General features: G+C 43.4%; 1 protein-coding gene across 1 annotated transcript in view; it reads left to right on the top strand.

Moving 5' to 3' along the window:
* Positions 1-9,185, top strand: part of MANBA (mannosidase beta) — a 74,472-nt gene extending 65,287 nt beyond the window's left edge. Inside the window, exons 14-17 of the mRNA XM_075609043.1 lie at positions 497-641; positions 3,809-3,951; positions 7,476-7,733; positions 8,395-9,185. Coding sequence (XP_075465158.1) covers positions 497-641; positions 3,809-3,951; positions 7,476-7,733; positions 8,395-8,619 — 771 coding nt within the window. The 3' untranslated portion in view covers positions 8,620-9,185. The remainder of the gene's footprint in view (positions 1-496; positions 642-3,808; positions 3,952-7,475; positions 7,734-8,394) is intronic.
* Positions 9,186-10,173: the final 988 nt, after the last annotated feature.

Consider the following 10,173-nt stretch of genomic DNA (forward strand, 5'->3'; position numbering starts at 1 on the left):
CATTTCTTGGGGACCTCGGAAAGGGAATAGCGGGATGTTTGTCAATCAAGAGTTTTCTTTAGCCCGGGCCCTTGTCAGGCCAATAAAAATAAGGGGAATCTTTGTATTCAACAAGAATTTGCACATGCTGAGTGATTTATACAAAGGGGAGTAACCAGAGAAAATCAAACTCTCAGTTGCCATATTTACAAAGTCACTTAATAAATAAAATACTTTTAAAATAGTTATATATTTCAGAGTTTGGCACAAAAAGTCATAAATCACCCAGATTTAACCCTTTACACGTCGCTGCCATTATTGTACTCTCATCCCAAGAAGGATTGACTCTTTAAATAATTTTTGATTGGGAATGTTTCATTGACAAGAGGAATGTGTAAAGGGTGTGTAGTAAAAGTTAGTGTTCTTTGCTCTGCTTCAGCGATAAGCTTGCAAATTAAGTGAATGAGCTCTGAAAATGTAAAATAACCTTTATTCCCCAACATTTCCCTTGCTTAAGGTGATGCAGGCACAGTGTGTAAAAGTGCAAACCGAGTTCTACCGACGCAGTCAGAATGAAATAGTGGATGGCAAAGGAAACACCATGGGTGCCCTCTACTGGCAGCTAAATGATATCTGGCAGGCTCCCTCCTGGTCATCATTGGGTAAATTGCAACCAATTTGTCAATTCATCTGTATATAATTTAAAAAGAGAAATTGACAGCCGGTGAGACTCATTAGGCCAACCTCATCTGCCCATTTCCCATTTCCCCTGAGCTTGCTTCAAAATAAGACTGTTAGGCCTGTTATCTTTTTATGATGATTGTTCTGCCAGTTAATAGCTTTCTAAGACTAAAACTGCTATTAAACATTACACACTATCCTCTGGTGCTCAGGCCATGCACTTGAGGCAGTAACACCCTGTCCACATAATCAGGATTTGAAAAATGTTACTTGCTATACCAGTCTACCACTGGGGCCCGCTACCACCACTGGGGCCCCGCTACCACCACTGGGGCCCCGCTACCACCACTGGGACCCCCTGCCACCACTGGGGCCCCGCTACCACCACTGGGGCCCCGCTACCACCACTGGGGCCCCGCTACCACCACTGGGACCCCCTGCCACCACTGGGGCCCCGCTACCACCACTGGGGCCCCGCTACCACCACTGGGACCCCCTGCCACCACTGGGGCCCCGCTACCACCACTGGGACCCCCCTACCACCACTGGGACCCCCCTACCACCACTGGGACCCCCCTACCACCACTGGGACCCCCCTACCACCACTGGGACCCCCCTGCCACCACTGGGACCCCCCTGCCACCACTGGGACCCCCCTGCCACCACTGGGACCCCCCTGCCACCACTGGGACCCCCCTGCCACCACTGGGACCCCCCTACCACCACTGGGACCCCCCTGCCACCACTGGGACCCCCCTGCCACCACTGGGGCTTCCCTGCCACCACTGGGGCCCCCCTGCCACCACTGGGACCCCCCTACCACCACTGGGGGCCCCCTGCCACCACTGGGGCCCCGCTACCACCACTGGGACCCTCCTGCCACCACTGAGACCCTCCTACCACCACGGCTGCTAAAGAACCTTTTCAGAAGCAGGGCTATCAATTTCTGTTCTGCTTCCCAAAGCTGCGCCCCACAATGACATGCATACCGATATGCAATGCAAGACATTATGGGCGTGACTTTTAGGAAGGAGAGCTGTTAATCACCACTCTGCTTGCCAGAGACTCTTCAACAGCTTTGGTCTTTCGGCTCCAGACGTCAACAACCCCAATTTTCCAATCGTCGTGGTGAGGAGACAGGTTATTTTTTTCTATCCCTGCATATACTGTAAGCATGCTGTTCAGACACATTGTCTTGCTTTGAGATGACATAGCCACTCTCTCTTTTTATGCCCCACTTCCACCATATGAATGACTGCTTTGGAGAACACCACAGACTATTGGTACAGGTCAACTCCGTTATAACGTGGTCCTTGGGGTCCACAGCCCCTAGACCGCGTTATATCTGGGATCGTGTTAAAATTTCACCGGCAGACATATTTTTTTTAACCTCCATTTTGCCGCGCCGGCATCTCTCTCCTCACTTCATAGAAGCTTTCCTCTCTGCAGCCGTCCACGTGCTCTCCTCTCTCTCCACCTGTCTTGTGCAGTCTTTTTTTTTTTTTTAACATTCAATTAAATGCTTTATTGACTAACGGACACACACAAATTGAACATAAGTACATTTTGTATTAGACACATGCAGGGATTGAGCTCAGGACCTTCCACTGGTACTTATACCAATGCCTTACCTCTACACCATAGGCTGGGTGTGACAAAACATACCCTATAAATATATTTATCCTCTGTCAAGTGAGGAGAGAGATGCCGGTAAGGTTCTTGCGCGGCAAAATGGAGGTGTAAAATTCGGGAGCCATGCTCAGACCGCGTTATAAGCGGATTCGCGTTCTAATGGATCGCGCTATAACGGGGTTAAGCTGTATGTGATGCAGAATTTCAGTGCTTCACTTACACTACTTAGAAAAAGTAAGTAACTGAGTGAGTTGCTGGGAGGATGTAAAACAATGTACAAGCCAATAGTTGAACAAATATGTTTTACAGATATTATTTCATCAGCAGGATTATTGAGTTTGTAAAACTGGAAGGGTATTCACATAGGGGATATATATATATATGTGAGATTGTAGTTTATGAAGCCATGAAACAAGATCACAGAAGCACATTGCATAAGGAAAACAGAAGGCAGTGAAAAGTTGCATTATGTACATTAAACTGCATAAAGAATTGTGATCATGCTCCTTAACCAATAGGAAATGCAGAGTTATAAATACCAGAACCAATAAAAATAAATACGTTTTGGAAAAGAAACAGTGGTCTGAACTGAGGTCATTGATATGATAGCCTTAAAACTACTACTTAGCTACTGTTCCCCCACTTCCGACTGCTTCCTCCCATCTTTTTTAAGTCCCATATGCACTAAAATGTGCTAAAGTTTAGCACGACTTAACTCTCATTAATTTCAATGAGAGGATCTGCTAAAGTTATGCGCCCTTTATTGCATATGGGCCTAAATGTTGTTGCCAGGCTCATCTACCTCCCCAACCGTTCTACCTCTGCTGCTTTACTGTGTAAATCCATGCACTGGCTATCCGTATCCAGCAAAAGCAAGTTCATGGTCCTGGTTCTCACCTAGAAAGTTCTTCATAACACAGCCCCCCTCTACAAACCCCAAGTACTCTTTCCACAAGCACTCTGCTTGGCTCATGACATAAGTTTCTCCTTTCCCCTCATTCATTTCTCTCATTCCCGTCTCCAAGGTTGCACCTCAACTGTGGAACTCCATACCTGGCACCATCAAACTCTCCCCCACCAGTCACACTTTCAAAGGTCCCTCCAAATCCACCTCTTTATAGAGGCCTACGCAGCACCCTCCTGACAAGCTTATGAATAATTCTATGCTCTCTGGCGTCTTCACTTTGATTCCTTTTAGATTGTAAGCTTCTCAGAGCAGGGACCTCATTATCTATGGGGTTTAAAAAAAAATGTTTTAAGTTGAATGTAGGTTATGTCCTGTTCTTGTCCTTACTGTCACATTGTACTATGCTGCGGAATATGTTGGCTGCATATAGATAAAAGATAACAATAATATTAACACGTACATAATCCCCTTATGTAGCTAAATGTTATCGGTCAAAATAAAGGCAGATGAGCTGCAGCCACAAGTCCAAATTCTGCGGTTTCTCTCCCACTGCTTAATGTTCTTCATGTCCGCTTTGTAAAGTTCTCTTTTGTATTTATTTTTCTTCAGAGTATGGAGGGAAGTGGAAAATGCTTCATTACTATGCAAAGAATTTCTTTGCCCCTGTGGCAACAATCGGATTTGAAGACAACGATACTTTGTACATTTATGGCGTGTCAGATTTGTTGGATGATCGGGTTTTCAAGCTCGCAGTAAGATTTTTATTAAAACCGTATTGTTGCTGCTCCGTCACATTGTCCCTTGTTGTGTATTTAATACTAAAATGAATGCAACTAATACTGTGTTTTAAAAACATCTTCTACCGAAGGACAAAAGGGAAATTAAACCAACACAAATGGATTATCATTGAAGAAAAGTAATACAAGATATAAGCTCAGAACTCGGCACAGCCAGGCTACAATGTTGAGTTATTTTGATACTACTGGGTTCAGTGGGTTCATTGTTAGCTGTTCCATATTGGTACTCATACACAGTGTTCGACAAACCTATACATTTGCACGCCCCGGGCGAGTGGATTTAACATCGTGGCGAGCTCCTATTGGCCCAAGCAGCACCCGTGTGGTACTAGGTGGCGAGTAGATTTTTTTTGTCCGGTGAGTAGATTTTTGGGTGATTTGTCGACCACTGTGTATATATATATATATATGTACAAACAAACCTTAATGTATGATGTAATCTATTGTCCTTTAAAATGCATCTCAACCAATCTATTCTTCATGAATTTCCTCTAATGGCTTTTAGGAACTTGCATTGATTTACGTCGTTGTAACAACAGTTACGTCCCCTTCTTCACTTCCACAAAACCCATGTGAGCAGTTACATGTACAGTAGGACTAGAGTTGCGTGAAACTGCCCAAGTTCGCTATGGAATTCTGGCAAATTTGTAAAGAAATTCACAAAATGTTGGTGAGCGGCATTTGTTGATTGGGCTGAGATCTGCCACTTCGCAAATATTTGTTTAAATAAATGGAGAAGTTTGCCAAATTTCCAAAATTCACCAATATACGCCAACCATTTCCTCAAAATAGTCACAAAAGTTGATATAAAATGCTCTCTAAGGCCGAGTCCATAGACGGACAGGCCGCGCTGAGCCGTGCGGATGCTCCGCGCTGAGCCCCTGCATCCTCAATGAGGATGCCTTGAGAGGGGGCTCACGCGGGCGTCCGCAGGCGTGCTGACGAGTTGGACAAAAAATGTGTACCAAGGAAGGTACAGCAAAGAATCCCCTAACAGGCGCACCGCAGACCTAAATGTATAGACGGTCAGTCTATAGACTGCATGACTGTGCTATTTTGACATACTATGAGTGCATGTAGAGCTAACGCTGGCAACAGAACTGCTGACAGAGCATGGCCCCCTCTGTTAGGTTATAATAGGAGCACTTACCCCTATTTTATCCTAGGAAAACAACGTGACAGGTTCAATATACATCCAAGGTCAATAAGCAGCTTTAATATTTACAGGCTGTATGAGAACGAATGAAACACAGACTTTTGGAGTATCAGCCCCCCCCCCTCTCTCAGCATATTGAATACGTGACACCCTGTCCCTAATTACACATTCTAAGATATATGTACCCTCTGTACAGGGACATGAAGATCTAACGAACTAATATAGATCACACACCCCACCATCCATTATACAAATCAAGTAGAGACTAAGGGGAACCATCAGAAGTCATCAGATTATGTATACTAATTTCACTATCTGAATATACCTACCTTGTATACGGTACTACATAGATAATTGCCCTGGAGCTCAGCGAGTCGCTTGACGGAGTTTGAATAGACCTATAGGAGTCTATCTTTTATTTTAGTATATGGTATTGCACTATATACTGTTTTAACTACACGCTTACATATATAATTAAAAAAGTTTTTTTGACTTACTACATCCACCCCTGACGTCTATACATTTAGGTCTGCGGTGCGCCTGTTAGGGGATTCTTTGGTGTACCTTCCTTGGTACACATTTTTTGTCCATTCAGTATATCCCTAGGCAGCACGCCTTCACCAACTAGGGGTTAGAGCGAGGTTTCTCTCTATAGTGCTGACAAGTTGGAGGTTTCAGCTGAGCGCCAAGCTGTTTTTCAGCGCGCTGTCGGCTGAAAACCTCCAATCACAGCACAGCAGCATCAACGTCACGGCGCCGTGACGTCAACGTCAGTGCGTCGTGGGCGATTGGCCCAGCGACGTCACTGCCCCGCCTCCAACCACCTCCCCCCGGCTCCGATCGCGCCCGCTGGCTCGCCTGTATGGGCATGAAATCGCCCAGATTTCAGCAGGCGAGCCTCAGCGTCAGCGCGGCTCGGATCGCCTCACGCTTCTATGGCCCGGGCCTTAGGCCCAGATACATAGAAATTTGTAAACGATGTGCTAATTAGGGGCCATTATTAAAATCATAACATCCGTTATTTTCCCTGAGGTTAATTGTATGCAAAAACATCTGTTGTATATCATTAGCATAGGCTTCACGCCATGTTATGTTAGCAGGGCCTTGCGTTAACTTGAATTATAGGCTAAAGCAGTAAAATTCAGGGCATTATTGAAAACCCTGCTCTCTGTTTGGTTAAAATTCGGGGCATTATCCAATCAGTAATGACCGGAATTTTAGCAGCTTGCAAAGTGCAGCTTTCAATCTGTTTATTTCCAGCCAATCGGCTTTCAGAACAGCTGAGACAGGGCAGGGGATTGGTCCAAATGAAGTAACAGCTCTGAGACAGGGCAGGGGATTGGTCAAAAAGTATCACCCACAGTTTGAATCCTCCCCCTCCCCCGAGCTGACTGAGATTTTCTGAGCAGATTCAGTTGAATTGGGGGTGGCGGGGGAAGTAGTCTGCAAAGAAGTAAGTGGCTGTCTGCAGTTTGTTTATGGCTGCAGTTTGTGTGTGACTGTGTCAGTAGCAGTGTGTGTGTGTGCGTCAGTAGCAGTGTGTGTGCTGTTGTGTTGTATATCTGTGTAGAGGTGCTGTGTGTGTGTGTGTGTGTGTGTGTGTGTGTGTGTGTGTATAGAGCTCCAGTGTGTGTGTGCGTCAGTGTCAACAGCAGTGTTTATGGGTGTAGCATGTGTGTATCAGCAGTTTGTGTGTGTGTGTAGAGGCGCTGTGTTGTGTGTAGAGTTGCAGTTTTGTGTGTGTAGAGGTGCTGTGTTGTGTATAGAGGTGCATTGTTGTGTATGTGTAGAGGTGCTGTGCTGTGCTGTGTTGTGTATGGAGGTGGCAGGGAGAGTGCAAAGTTTAGTAAGTGGCTGCATTTTTGATTGTGTGTGTGCTGTTGTATGTGTAGCAACAATTTGTGTGTGTGTAGAGCTGCTGCTGTGTGTGTGTAGAGCTGCTGTGTGTGTGTGTAGAGGAGGTGCTGTGTTGTGTGTCTAGAGCTCCAGTGTGTGTGCTTGTGTGTGTAGAGCAGCTGTGTGTGTAGAGGTGCAGTGGTGTGTGTAGTGTGTGTTTTGTGTATGTGTGTGTGTGTGTGTATAGAGCTCCAGTGTGTGTGTGTGTCAGTGTCAGCAGCAGTGTTTATGGGTGTAGCATGTGTGTGTAGCAGCAGTTTGTGTGTAGAGGTGCTGTTTATAGAGGTGTGTGTGTGTAGAGGTGCTGTGTTGTGTGTAGAGTGCAGAATACAGAGCTTATGTTCTGGAAGGAAGCATTAATGTCAACTATCCATAGTTGGCGACAGACTTATTGATAAGACTCACTTTGCACCTTTTTCATTTGCAGGTTAAAGCCTACAACTGGGATTCGTTGGTGCCAGTTTGTGAAAGAGTTACTGAGCACTTAGTTTTTAAAGCAAGGAGCTCATTCCCGATTTATAAGGAGTCTATACCTGATCTACTGAGGCGGTGTCGGAACACCACCCGGCAAAACAGCGTCATCGTTTTCTATCTTGTGCACCAAGAACATCAATACGGTCCCAGAAATTGGCACTTTCTGAGCTCACTGAAAGAGGCTCATGGGCTGGTGAAACCCCATATCAATGTAAGGACCTAATTCTTGTTCACATGGTGGAGTTTGGCAAGCTGATAGAACATAATATTTTGATTATTTTCTCCTTAGAATGGAAAAACAGGATTTAATGTATTTAACGTGAACTATAGGCAATTTAGCTTTCTGTGCTCTGTAGACCTCTGGTAAATTCAGAGTGGTGAAGACCTGCTGACCCATAAGTAATTTTATCAGACATCATTAGGGTGGCCAAGATTAAAGTGTTTACAGAATAGCTCTCTATTGTGGATTCCATTTATACAATAGGACCTACTGATCGTTTCCAAGTGTTTTGTAGTCCAGTTGTTTACACAATGTCTGCTTTATTGGGTTCTGAGCTGAACTTTTTCCTGCTATTTGAAGTTGGGAACATTTAGCTAATTAAAGCAATGATGGAATTGTTGACATAGTTGCTACTTTTATTTTGGTGCCATACTACATAAACTGTATGTACAATAAAATTATATTCTTATAGTAAGTGCATGTATATGAGGTAGCTAAGAGCATATTTACAATATGAGGCCATCAAGAAGACCAAAGAAAGATAATTCATGCTGAACACTTACCTAAAAGTGAAAGACAAAAACACTTCACCGACTGAACAACTGCGATTAACTAATCATGTTGGGTAATAATCATGTTTCTCTTCCTACAGGTGTCAATCACTCAACAAAATGAGGTGTATGTTTTCGACTTGGGGACCATTGGCATTGCGCCTTTTGTGTGGTTGGATGTCTGGAACATACCCGGAAGGTTTAGCGATAACGGATTTCTTCTGACTGAGGAGACAAAGACTGTATATTTTTATGCTTGGGGATCGACCACTGTCGATGAACTACAGAAAGCCCTTAATGTGACCTCCCTAAGAGATATATATTGACCAGAAGCCAATCCCCTTGACACGTCTCTTCTGAGGGTTAAAGTATTTATTGACGAAGAGTGAATTCTTCAGTAAACGCGAGCTTGCAATGAAACGCCAGCCAAAATCCTGACCAAGTGTCAGGACCTTTGGAAAACAAAGTAACACGTCTAGAATTTCATAATATAGGTCTCAACTAAGACAGAGAAAGAAAGTAGAGCTCTACTCACAAGTTCATAATGCAAATTTCCATTTAATGTGGCAGCGAAGAACAGTGTAAAGAATAACGTTTCCGGTCCCATATGGACCTTTCATCAGGTGATATGTGCCCATATGAGACCTGAAATGTTGTCTTCCCCCTGTGGCTGTCACATGAAATGGAAAATTGCATTATGAACTTGTGAGTAGAGCTCTACTTTGTATCTCTTGTCTTAGAGGAGACCTGTTCCTTGAATAAATTGTTTGTCTATGTTGTGTTGGCTGCACAAGCAGGATTCTCCTCGCCTGAAACTGGTTTCCCCGTACTTTGGAATTGTACAGAATTTCATCATGAAGATTTTGGTCTATTAAATTAGCTTTTTATCATTCTTGTGTGATATTAGTTCGGTATAGTTTTTTTCATGTTCAACGATGATTCATCTCTACCCTTGCCACTTTCTTGCTAGAAAAAAAACATAGCCTGCTGTTCTACCTAATTCAAAGATAAATATGTATAAAAATGACGGTGTATAAGGGAATAAGACATATACAAACCAATGTGAATCCCCACTGGGGGTCACAAAAAGAGTCCCTCTTAGTTTGCACTTGTGCATGCATATACATGATAGGGTTAAATTAACCCAGAGTGCCATACTCTAATGAAATGCAAGGTCTTGACAACAGACCCAATGATAGCTCCTAAGAGAATCCACTAAAATAATAAAATAATAACATTTTATTAATACAGTATATATGTAATAAGAACAAATAAGTGAACGGTATATTTACAATGTGAATAAAATCCCCTCAGTGAGAGTGAGACAACTTGATATATACTGGATGCGTGGAGGAATGAGGCCTTCCTATGATCAATCACACACTAGGTATAGTATTGAGATGTTTCTCTGGTATGATATGTAAATGTTATAAACTAACACACATTCCCACCTAGCCCAAACTCCTACACCCACCACATCATGAATATATATTTATGTCAAAAAAGAGTGCTACTGAGCGTGGCAAATGTATACAACAAAAGAAGGGTGCCCAATGCTACATCAAATTGACAAAACATATATGGTAATAAGTATAAAGTTTAAATACTTCAATAATAATTACTTGGTTATTTAGATAAACCCTTTGGCCAAAGCTTCCTAAGCCTGCATACCAAACGTCAAGGTATAACCAAAAATGCAGGTCCTACACTAATAATAATAGCATGTTCTTGTATAGCGTTGCTAATTGTACGCAGCGCTTTACAGAGACATTTTGTGTGAGGGGAAAGAACCATAGTAGGTCTTGTTCTTGAAGCAAAGTGAAAATGATTCATTCTGCCTGCAGTATTTGATGTATTTGATGTATTGGGCTGTATTAAGG

This window comes from Ascaphus truei, chromosome 1 (assembly GCF_040206685.1).
Source record: "Ascaphus truei isolate aAscTru1 chromosome 1, aAscTru1.hap1, whole genome shotgun sequence".
NCBI classification, from domain to species: domain Eukaryota; kingdom Metazoa; phylum Chordata; class Amphibia; order Anura; family Ascaphidae; genus Ascaphus; species Ascaphus truei.